The sequence below is a fragment of the Drosophila novamexicana genome, unplaced genomic scaffold, assembly GCF_003285875.2.
Source record: "Drosophila novamexicana strain 15010-1031.04,08,12 unplaced genomic scaffold, DnovRS2.1 tig00000932-arrow-arrow-pilon, whole genome shotgun sequence".
Classification (NCBI taxonomy): Eukaryota; Metazoa; Arthropoda; class Insecta; order Diptera; family Drosophilidae; genus Drosophila; species Drosophila novamexicana.
In genome coordinates this window covers 1353173-1365687 of record NW_020824832.1, presented here as the reverse complement: position 1 = coordinate 1365687, position 12515 = coordinate 1353173, and the positions used below count along the sequence as shown (strand labels likewise).

Genomic DNA, 12515 nt, shown 5'->3' with positions numbered 1-12515 from the left:
ATCGATGTCTTTTTGTTCTTTTCGTATGCTAACCAACCAATTAAATTGCTAACCGTAAATGCAACTCTGCAACTGCAACTCTCCCCGCTTAAACTGCTTGCTGGACGACCAAACAAATCCCGACTGCCCAAAAATATAACAAAAACAACAAATTTAACAAATCAACAATAATAGAAACTCAACTGGTCGAGCTGTCGAGCCGCGTTCAGATACTCGAATCTGGCGATTTACTCATCTCAAATATACGCGCTTCCGATGCGGGCCTCTACATATGTGTGCGCGCCAACGAGGCGGGCACCGTGAAGGGCGAGGCTTATCTGGGTGTACTAGGTAAGTTATACGACAGACCCCAAACCGTCCACAGCCCCATTCCCACACTTCACGTTAATTGGCAACGCAAAGCCAGCAGCCAATTTAATTGCTTGTCTATATATCGTACAAACATAGTTTTGTGTTAGCTCAGCGAGTTGCTGCTGGTTCCGGAGTGAACAAAATTCAATTTTGAACTAATGATTAACACAGTACAATTCATGCATTTCGGCATGCCTAAATCTATACAACTCTTTTCGATGTTCAATTGCACTCACCGACAAACGCATTGAATCTAACAATTTAATAGCAGCGAGAAGCGAAGTGAGAAGCAATGCGGAAATCGATCAAGGCGCATGTCAACGGAACGACAAGATTTGTGGCATTTTGCGATTTTGCGAAAGCCTTTCGGTTGCTAGACCACGCTAATATATTGCTATGTGTTGCTTATCTGTTTAATGCTTAACGCTTCTCTCTTTCCCCCAGTCGCACGATAGTAAAAATCTGTGAAAATACAGCTAACAAAATTAATAACAGATTCTATGCTCGATTCGGTTGCGCTAATTGGGCGCATTTGTTTGCTCAAACATATTTTGGAATAGAACAATTTATGATTTATATAACCAATACGTATTAGCTATAAATTATGCTAACTTCATTACTGTCTGCCTGATTAGAGAATGAAATCGTGAAATGCGTGTCGTAATTCAACTGAATTCATTTAATAATGCTATGCTAAGAAATCGCTATAGAAATTAGATGCAAAAATACAAATGATAAACAATAATAAACAAGCAAACATATAAACACACACACACACATATACAATCAATGCAATATTAATCTACTAAGAGCATAAAAAAGAAATATATATTTTAATATAGAAATTAACAATTCTAATTGTTCAGCATTGTTTTATATTACAAACAATAAGTGTGGGCATGGAATCTAATTTCTGTATTCTACTAGAAATTTGTCAGGGATTGTCCAACACATGGGAGATGTCTCTCCATGTGCTATATACACATACATATATTCTTGATAAGTATCAACTGCAGAGTCTATATAGTGATGTCCGTCTGTGGCAGGCGGTATATATGTCGGAATCAGCCGGATTTGCCGCACACTCAAGAAATTGTAATACAAATAGAATTGCTAGGGGTTTTTATTTAAATGAAAAGCACACAAAAGAAGATATTAAATTTTAATTTGTTTATATGCATATTTTCTGTTATTATTCTTGTTTATTTTTTATTGTTGATATAATAATAAATGAATATAATTTTAATGAAGTCGCTAAAATTGAATTTATCTAAGTTTAGTATCGACTTTTATCAATTTTGATCAATGCAGATTAGTTTTGTTAAATACATGTGCCAACCTATTTAAGTTTTGCTATGCCTCAAACACACACCCACACACACACACACACACATGGTTTGTGACAGTGACAACAACAATGAGAGCCTTAATAATGTTAATAGCCAGGAGCTGCCACAACTGCCGAGTTGTCACCGTTGAAACATGCCACAGCGTGGCAACGAGCAGCAGCAGCGGCAGCAGCAGCAGCAATGTGCAACGACCGGCGAGTGCCACATCAAATCAGCTAAAACGTATTGGTCCCATAATAACACATTATATTGTCATCAAAGCCGCAGGCAGGAAAGCAATAACAACAATAATAATAATTTAAATTGAGCTTTTTACGCTTTGTTTTATTTTTAATGCATTAAAGCTGGCCACAGGCCTGGCTTCCAGCTGTAGCTTGGGAGGCTCTCTTAAAGGCCACATCAATGTCTGCTAATTGGCAAAGCGCTGCAGCTAGCCTGTATGTGTGTGTGTGTGTTTAACTGAACACAAAGTGAAACGAGTATATTGGTTTGGTGCCATGTCAGCCCTGCTTGGAACTTGGCATATAAATATTCGTATAGCTAGAGTCAGCTAGCCGGATATATGAGCTGCTCCAAAGACAATTGCAAAAATGTTAGCCAAAACAAAGTCAGTTATTCAAAGATTTTATAAAAATAGGCAACTCTTTGAATGAGCTGCTTTCTCAATTTTAAAGTCAGCAACAAATTCTTCAACCATAGTTGAGAATCACAAAATGTAGTCCGTGTACATGATGAACACGCATACATGAAGACGCCCCAAAATGGGACTAAATAGAAATGAAAGACTAAGAAAAAACAAAGTGAAACAACCTTTACCATGATGAAAAACGCATCATTTTCATCATTTATCGAGCACAATTCACCAAATATGTAGGCTTGCAAACTTACCCCAAAAAAATGGGCAAGATATGTAACCGATATTGGACTGTTAACGAGTATTACGCAGTCGGTTGCATTGCACCGCAATATTCGGACTTGTTTTTGAAATTTTGTTTTGCATAAAACGTGGCGCATGGGGACGGTAATCAAAAAAAAAAAGGGAAAAATATTGTATGTGTGTGCACCATATGCAAACGAGGCAGCGGCATTCAACATCAACAAAAACAACAACAACAATAAAAGGTCGTCACAGCCAAAAGAAATGCCAGGCAGAAACAGGGCCAAAACCAGAGCCGGACCAGGCTAAAGTCTGGTCGAGCGCGTTGAACTTTTGATGCATGATGCGGCCAAGTGACTGAAAAGGCAGCGAAAATGTGCATATAGAAAGAATATACATATATATATATATATATATATATATATATATATATATATATATATATATATATATATATATATATATATATATATTTATATTTATATAATATGTGTGTGTGTGTGTGTGTGTGCATCTGTACATCTGAGAGGCTTTAAAACTTAATTTCCTACATGCCAGCCAATTGGGAAGGGGGCGCTGAGAGCTGTCCCGACGTTGTCTGGCTGCAAATGTGTTGCAGTTAATCTCTTTTACTGTTTAATGTCAAACTCTTGCCACGCCCACATATTCACACTCCCCCATTCTCTCTCTCTCTCTTTTTCTGTCTCTGTCTCTCACTTTAGTGCGAACACAAATCATACAACCGCCGGTGGACACAACCGTGCTGCTTGGCCTGACCGCAACGCTCCAATGCAAGGTGTCGAGTGACCCCAGTGTCCCGTTCAATATCGACTGGTACCGGGAGGGACATCCGGCACCCATAAGCAATTCGCAGCGCATTGGCGTTCAAGGAGATGGCCAGCTGGAGATACAGGCGGTGCGGGCCAGCGATGTGGGCAGCTATGCGTGTGTGGTTACCTCGCCCGGTGGCAATGAGACGCGCGCGGCACGTCTCAGCGTTATTGAGCTGCCATTCCCGCCCAGCAATGTGAAGGTGGAGCGCCTGGCCGAGTCGCGGCAGCGCAGCATCAATGTATCGTGGACGCCGGGCTTCGATGGCAACAGTCCAATATCCAAATTTATTATACAGCGTCGAGAGGTCTCCAAATTGGGTAAGTGTATGCCATATGCCAGCATCAACATCAATCCACCCCACAGACCGCCCCCTACTATTCCGTCACACAATTTTTGTCCGGGTTAGCTTATGTGGTTATGGTTACGGTTACGGTTTTGCGGTATTGGAATTTGATTTATCACACACACACCCACACACCTCGCAGCTTCATGTTGGGCTCTGATGTTGGGCCCTGGGGTCTTGCGTGTAATTAGAAAACATGTAAATCACATCAGTTAAACAACAAGTCCAGCAACAACATCAACAACAACAACAAAAATAAGCCACAAAACAGCAACAAAAATGCAATTAACCATTTGTGATTCTGTTTGCATTGGGTATCAATAATGCGAGTCCCAACTGGAAACGACTTTATTTGTTTTAAAGATTTCAAATTAATATAGAGTAGAAGAAACCATTTTAAACAGAAAAGTTCAATTTTAAATTGATGGATTTCCCAACGTTCTCTCTTTTTTCTTCCAATCCGTGTACCGTAACGAACCTTTGATATTAATCTTAAACCTATATATAAATATATACAATTTATATATAATATATATACAAATATGTATATTAAATTGTATTTTCTTGTTGAGTACATTTTGTTAATTTACTTTTGTTTTTATTTACTTGTTTCGCACATTAATTTTTCAACATACGAACACAAATACACACTGTAAATTGCACCTCAAACTTAACACCATGCGCAAAACTCACCATACCCAACATAACTAACCATTTTCGTGTTTCACCATATGCATCACTTACCATACTCAACACACACCACACTCAACACCCACCGCACGCATCATTTACCTTGCTCATCACTCACGACTCGCTCGCTCTCTTTTGCAATCCGCTCTCGCTCTCTTTCGTATCTAACAACACATTCACACATACACACACACTCGCTATCCTCTCGCAACTACGTTTTTAAACACATTAACATCACAGAAAAATCCGATGATCCAGTACCAGAATTGCTGCGCAATTGGATCACAGAGTTGAGCAACGTTTCTGCCGATCAGCGTTGGATTCTGCTCGAGCACCTGAAGGCAGCCACCGTCTATCAGTTTCGCGTGAGTGCCGTTAATCGCGTCGGCGAGGGCTCACCATCCGAGCCAAGTAACGTCGTCGAGCTGCCCCAAGAAGGTGAGTGCACTTTCCACTATCTACATCCAAGTATTAAGTAATAGCTTTTGTGTTCTTGATTTCTGCTTTTGGTTTACAAGAAACGTTTTATGTTGTAAAATGTCGTAAACTGCAAAATAGTTTAATTACATTCGGAATTGCAAAGAACTTCAAGTAACTTCCATTGGCTTCAAATAGTAGTAGTATTTAAAAATAATGTCAAGTAAAGTCATTCATTTGTACCGAATCCTGATTGGTAAACGTTGCCAGGCACTCTATCTGCATTGTAAACATTTGACAAGCAACTAAAATCGGCAGCTTGAAATGCACTTTACATTAGAAGCAAAGTCGTTCTCAAAAAATCAATTAGATGTAATAGTTTTGGGTTGACAATATGCCAAATTGAAATCGTGATTAGAGACAGAGGAATATATCTAAACCCAACCTCATTATTATTCAGTAAGCCTTAAGTTGTGATTTGATTTGAAAAGTATAAAGTATTATCGTTTAATTTTGTTTAGTTTTTTGAGAGTGCATCTTGAGCACCCATTTCTAGGGTTGCCAACTGCACTCGTTAATGCTACGTAAATGGTGTAGCTCTTGCTTTGAATATTTTACAATTATTTAGTGCATAGAACTAATGCTGTATAACCATATGTATGTATTGTACTTTTAACTGCTATCGTTGTCGTCAAACTGCAACGTCGTGATCGCCCGCTTTTGATGAACAAATGCGCGTAGCGTTTCCATATTACCGAGGTATATAACCCAGAGAATTGATCCCTGCATCTCATACACTTCAATGAGTAAACCCGTATACAAATTGCACTCACCACCTGATAAATTTACAAGGAACTTCTAATAATATTGTTTACTTTCAAATACGTTCTCAGCACCATCGGGCCCGCCAGTTGGTTTTGTCGGCTCCGCCAGATCTATGTCGGAAATCATGACGCAATGGCAGCCGCCGCTGGAGGAGCATCGCAATGGCCATATACTGGGCTATATACTGCGCTATCGACTCTACGGCTATAACAATGTGCCCTGGACCTATCAGAACATCACGAACGAAGTGCAGCGCAGTTTTCTTATCAAGGAGCTGATTACCTGGAAGGATTATGTAGTACAGATCGCCGCCTACAACGAAATGGGTGTTGGCATTTACACTGAGGGCGCCAAGATCAAGACCAAAGAGGGCGTGCCAGAGGCGCCGCCCACAAATTTGCGTGTAGTGGCCCTGAACTCGACGGCCGCCAAGATCAGCTGGAAGCCACCGAATCCGCAACAGATTAACGGCATCAATCAGGGCTATAAGATCCAGGCGTGGCAGCAGCATCACATCGACGGCGAGCCACGTGACGTGGAGAAGCGCATGATGACGGTGCCGCCTAGTCTTATCGATCCGCTGGCCGAGCAGACGGCCATACTCAATGGGCTGGACAAGTACGCCAAGTACAATATCAGTGTGTTGTGCTTCACCGATCCCGGCGATGGCATCATCAGCCAAAAGGTGCCCGTCATGACCAAAGAGGATGTGCCCGATGAGATAACTGCCCTGCACTTTGATGATGTCTCCGATCGTGCTGTTACCGTCCTGTGGGCCCCACCGCGCCACGCCAATGGCCTGCTCACCGGCTATACGGTGCGCTACCAGGTGCGCGATCGTTCCGAGACCATGAAGTCCATTAATCTAACCGCCGAGGACACACAGCTGACGGTTAATCAGCTGCAGGCAACCACTCACTACTGGTTCGAGATCTGCGCCTGGACAAGAATTGGCAGCGGTGCACCCAAGACGGCAACCATACAGTCGGGCGTGGAGCCAGTGCTCCCTCATGCACCGACCAATCTGGCGCTGTCCAACATCGAGGCATTCTCCGTGGTGCTGCAGTTTACGCCCGGCTTCGATGGCAACTCGAGCATCACCAAATGGAAGGTGGAAGCGCAAACGGCACGCAACATGACCTGGTTCACCATCTGTGAGATCAGCGATCCCGATGCGGAGACACTTACTGTGACCGGTCTAATGCCCTTCACCCAGTACCGTCTGCGCTTGAGTGCCACCAATGTGGTGGGTAGCTCGCGCCCCTCGGAGCCCACCAAGGATTTCCAGACCATACAGGCCCGTCCCATGCACGCACCCTTCAATGTCACCGTACGGGCAATGAGCGCACAGCAGCTACGCGTCCGCTGGATACCGCTGCAGCAGACAGAATGGTTTGGCAATCCCCGTGGCTACAACATCACCTACCGTCAAATGGAGCGTGTTGCTGGCGCCATTAAGAGAACGCCGCGCAGCGTACTTATCGAGGATCACACGGCCAATTCGCATGTGCTGGATTCTCTGGAGGAGTGGACCGTCTACGAGGTGCTAATAAATGCTTGCAACGATGTGGGCTGCTCCCGCGCCAGTAATTCGGCTGAAGAACGCACACGGGAGGCGACGCCAACGTATGGACCATTGGATGTCCAAGCGAATGCCACATCCTCGACAACTGTGGTGGTGCGCTGGGGTGAGGTGCCGCGCCAGCATCGGAATGGTCAAATCGAAGGCTACAAGGTCTTCTATGCGGCCCCAGATCGCGTCAACATGGTGCCAGTGCTGCATAAAACCATCACGACCAACAGTTCCTTTACCACAACCCTGACCGAGCTTAAGAAATATGTCGTCTACCATGTCCAGGTGCTGGCCTACACAAGATTGGGAGATGGTGCGCTAAGCACGCCACCAATACGTGTCCAGACCTTTGAGGATACACCCGGTGCACCGTCGAATGTCAGTTTCCCGGATGTGACCTTCTCGATGGCCCGCATCATTTGGGATGTTCCCGATGATCCGAATGGCGAGATACTCGCCTATCAAGTCACCTACACGCTCAATGGCAGCGCCAATCTCAATTATAGTCGCGAGTTCCCACCCTCGGACCGCACTTTCCGTGCCACCCAGCTGCTATCCGAACGCTATTACAGCTTTAGTGTGACCGCCCAAACACGACTGGGCTGGGGCAAGACGGCCAGCGTGCTCGTATACACCACCAACAACCGGGATCGTCCGCAGGCGCCATCAGTGCCGCAGATCTCGCGCAGCCAGATCCAGTCTAGTCAGATCACATTCAGCTGGACACCGGGTCGGGATGGCTTTGCACCGCTCCGCTACTACACGGTCCAAATGCGCGAGAACGAGGGTCCATGGCAGCCGCTTCCGGAGCGCGTAGATCCTTTGTTGAGCTCGTATACAGCCCTGGGATTGAGACCGCATACAACCTACCAGTTTCGCATACAGGCCACCAACGATCTGGGCCCCTCGGCCTTCAGTCGCGAGAGTATTGTGGTGCGCACCCTGCCTGCCGCCCCAGCCATTGGGGTGGGTGGATTGAAGGTGGTGCCCATTACGACGACATCGGTGCGCGTGCACTGGAACGCACTGGAGACAGGCATGTGGAATGGGGATGCAGCAACCGGTGGCTATCGCATCTTGTATCAGCAGCTCTCGGACTTTCCCACGGCCCTGCAGTCGACGCCCAAAACGGATGTCATGGGCATCAATGTAAACAGTGTGGTGCTCTCCGATCTGACGCAGGATCGTAACTATGAAATTGTCGTGCTGCCATTTAATTCCCAGGGACCGGGTCCGGCAACGCCGCCAGCGGCAGTTTATGTTGGCGAGGCGGTGCCCACTGGAGAACCACGCGCTGTGGATGCTGCGTCCATATCCAGCACCGAGGTGCGCCTACGCTGGAAGCCACCCAAGCAGAGTATGCAGAATGGCGACATTTTGGGCTACAAGATCTTCTACCTGGTCACGTCTTCACCACAAGCGCTCGAGCCAGGCCGCAAGTGGGAGGAGGAAATCGAGGTCGTCTCCGCCACGGCCACGTCGCACAGTCTCGTCTTTCTCGATAAGTACACCGAATACCGCATCCAACTGTTAGCCTTTAATCCTGCCGGCGATGGACCACGTTCTGCACCCGTTACGGTCAAGACGCTTCAAGGTGTGCCAAGCGCTCCGCTTAACTTGCGCTTTTCGGACATCACAATGCAGAGTCTGGAGGTGACTTGGGATCCGCCCAAGTTTCTCAATGGCGAAATTCTGGGCTATCTGGTGACCTACGAGACCACCGAGGAGAATGAGAGTAAGCCACAAAAACGCTCGAGAAGAAATCCCTCTAATAAATCCTCTTCCATTCGTTGCGCAGAGTTTAGCAAGCAGGTGAAGCAGAAGGTATCGAATACTACGCTGCGCGTCCAGAACCTGGAGGAGGAGGTCACCTATACATTCACCGTGCGCGCCCAGACCATTGACTATGGACCCGCGGTTAGCGAGAATGTGACCACAGGTCCACAGGACGGCTCTCCCGTTGCACCGCGCGATTTGATACTCAGCAAGACGCTCTCCAGCGTCGAGATGCACTGGATTAATGGACCATCTGGTCGTGGACCCATCCTTGGTTACCTCATCGAGGCCAAGAAGCGCGGTAAGCCGTCCGTCTAATATTTAATATTTATTGGTTCTGGTTCTCTTTCGCTTTACTTTAACTTTTGATTTCTATTTTGCAATAATCTTTGGTGAACTGTTTCGAAATTTCTACAACTTTTCGAAAACTCAAAAAAAAAAAACTTAACATCATTTTTGAATATGCTTGCCTAGAAAAAGGAGAGCCCTCGTTTATATGTAAGTATTGTAGTCGATAAATTCCAAATTCTAACAATATTCGCAATCAGACTCTAATGCTATTGGGCTACTTAAAATATAAAAAAAAATACTTAGAAAAGAATAATAAAAAATAATATATCTTTGAAGTATTCTACTATAAATTAAAAGAGTGACTAGAAGAAAATGATTGAATTAATTTTGAAAAGTTTCATTATATGAAAACAGAAAGTTTTTCAAAGAAAAGCCTCTGCAAGGGTACACAACATAGAATAATTATTACTTAAGGTGATTAGTGCTAAATTGGTAAAAGTATTTCATGGAGTTTATAACGAAACCTCAATTCAGGATAAACTCGTAGCTCATTCATTATTAAGTATATTTAACTGCGTATTCGCACCACTTGACTTTGACCCACTCGCTCAACTGTTATTTGACTCGACTCGCAGATGATTCGCGCTGGACAAAGATTGAGCAGACGAAGAAGGGCACCATGCAGGATTTCACCGTTAGCTACCATATATTGATGCCATCGACTGCGTATACATTCCGCGTGATTGCCTACAACCGTTATGGTATATCGTTTCCGGTGTACTCCAAGGATTCTATATTGACCCCATCGAAGCTACATCTCGAATACGGATATTTGCAGCACAAGCCATTCTACAGGCAGACATGGTTCATGGTCTCGCTGGCAGCCACATCGATAGTCATCATTGTGATGGTCATTGCCGTGCTCTGTGTGAAGAGCAAGAGCTACAAGTATAAACGTGAGTGAAGCCTTTAAATTTTTCATTTCAATTCCTAACCAATTTGCCTTCCTTGATGCCACGCAGAGGAGGCACAGAAAACATTGGAAGAGTCCATGGCCATGTCGATTGATGAACGCCAGGAGCTGGCATTGGAGCTGTATCGTTCGCGTCACGGCGTTGGCACGGGCACACTGAACAGCGTGGGCACACTGCGCAGCGGCACGCTTGGAACCCTGGGCCGCAAGTCGACCAATCGACCCCCGACAAATGTGCAGCTAGGCAAGAGTCCTCCAAGGCCGTCGCCCGCTTCGGTAGCCTATCACAGCGATGAGGAGAGTCTTAAGTGCTACGATGAGAATCCAGACGACAGCAGCGTTACCGAGAAGCCATCAGAGGTGAGCAGCTCCGAGGCCTCACAGGTGAGTCCAAATGAGTTTGAATATATCCATTGAACGCCCTTCAAATTATATTATATATACATTGCAGCACTCGGAGAGCGAAAATGAGAGCGTACGCAGTGATCCGCACTCATTTGTAAATCACTATGCCAATGTCAATGATTCATTGCGTCAATCGTGGAAGAAGACAAAGCCGGTGCGCAACTATTCTAGCTATACAGACTCCGAGCCGGAGGGCAGCGCAGTGATGAGCCTCAATGGTGGCCAGATTATTGTCAATAATATGGCCAGATCGAGGGCGCCACTGCCCGGCTTCTCCTCATTTGTCTGACAATCAACCGAATTCTAAGATCTAAGCAACAGTAGCAGCAGCACCGTCATCAGGGAGACATTCGTCTAAGCAGACGCAACAGGCGCAACATGCACACCTAAATGAATTTCATGCTAGGAACAGGAAGCAAACCAACAATATTCATCCAGTGGCATTCCCCCTTGTTGTGTGTGTGTGTGTGCATGTGTGCGTGTGCGCGTGGGCGTGTGTATGTGTCTGTATGGATGCTGTGACATGTGTTTAGCTGCTGCCGCTGAGCTGCTATATGAACATTTCGTTATCTATATACGTATAATTTATAGTTTCTAGTACGAGAGATCTGAGATTTACAAGCATTTAATTTTAAAAAAATGTTCCACTGACCCAGCCCCAATAATTATTCCTATGATTATTATTATTTTATTGTAATTTTTACATATTTTCCTTTTTTTTTTGTATTTTAATTTGTTAATTAACTTATTTGTTTGCGCTGCGTCCGTTGTCTGCCACGCCCACAACTAGTTCGTAACTGACATTTATCGAAAGCAAAAACTTGTGATACGTAAATTTTTGCAAGGTTTCGGTAGTAGTTTTTTTTTTCTTGTATGGAAAATTTTTCGTTGTGTTCAGTGGGTGAATGATGTGAATGTGATTGTGAATGATCAACTCTTTTTAGCCCTGCGCAATCTCATTATTTTTAAATATTAAACTATTTTACAACTGAAGAAAACAAAAAACAAAAAATGATAAGAAACAAAAAAATTAAAAAAAGAAACCGAAAAACTCGCAAACTGCGTAGACGAAAAACAAAAAATAATTAAATTATTGTTCATTTTGTTGTTGCCTCTGCCTGAATCGAAAAGTACAAGGTGTTGGGCAGGGGCAACCGCGACTGATGCAATCAGTTAGACAAATGCAAAAGTGAATAGAAAAATATACTTGAAGAGTAATCGAAAGAAATTGAAAAACAAATAGCATATCCAATAAGCGCAAGAAATGATGAAATGATGAAAAGATGTAATGACGATGACGATGACAATGACGATGATGATTTTTTTTTTTTTTTTTAAATGTGAAGACGCTTTACATGTATTTGAAATATCAATAAGTATATATGTATGTGGGTTCTTCTACAAATACTTATAGGCCATATTAATGCAATTTGCAGCACATAAGTGACAAATGCAAAAACACAATTGACGAAATGACGAAGTGACGACAAACATGACACGAAAACAAGAAGAAAAACACATTTTCATATATATATATGTATAACCCCAGATAAATGTATGCTTATATAAATGTATCTATGTATATTTAAAGCATATATATATATATATATATATATACCGTATGCATTTGTATACGGATGGGGGTTTTGACAGGGATAACCGTCTCTGAATATCGGGGGAAAACAGGCATTATGTATGCGCGCGCAAAACTAAGCATAGTTAATAAAATCTAGAATGTAACATTTTTAATTGTTTAACTCGAAAGCAGAATTCAAATTGTATATGTCTAAGCAACAATTTATATATACTCT

General features: G+C 43.8%; 1 protein-coding gene across 1 annotated transcript in view; it reads left to right on the top strand.

Annotated features, from left to right (window-relative positions):
- LOC115765097 (protein sidekick) overlaps positions 1–11712 on the top strand; it is a 75960-nt gene extending 64248 nt beyond the window's left edge. The window contains exons 7-15 of the mRNA XM_030708481.1: positions 175–330; positions 3300–3728; positions 4685–4882; positions 5755–8994; positions 9058–9336; positions 9510–9533; positions 9962–10282; positions 10349–10683; positions 10751–11712. Of these exons, the coding sequence (XP_030564341.1) occupies positions 175–330; positions 3300–3728; positions 4685–4882; positions 5755–8994; positions 9058–9336; positions 9510–9533; positions 9962–10282; positions 10349–10683; positions 10751–10993 (5225 nt within the window). The 3' untranslated portion in view covers positions 10994–11712. The remainder of the gene's footprint in view (positions 1–174; positions 331–3299; positions 3729–4684; positions 4883–5754; positions 8995–9057; positions 9337–9509; positions 9534–9961; positions 10283–10348; positions 10684–10750) is intronic.
- Positions 11713–12515: the final 803 nt, after the last annotated feature.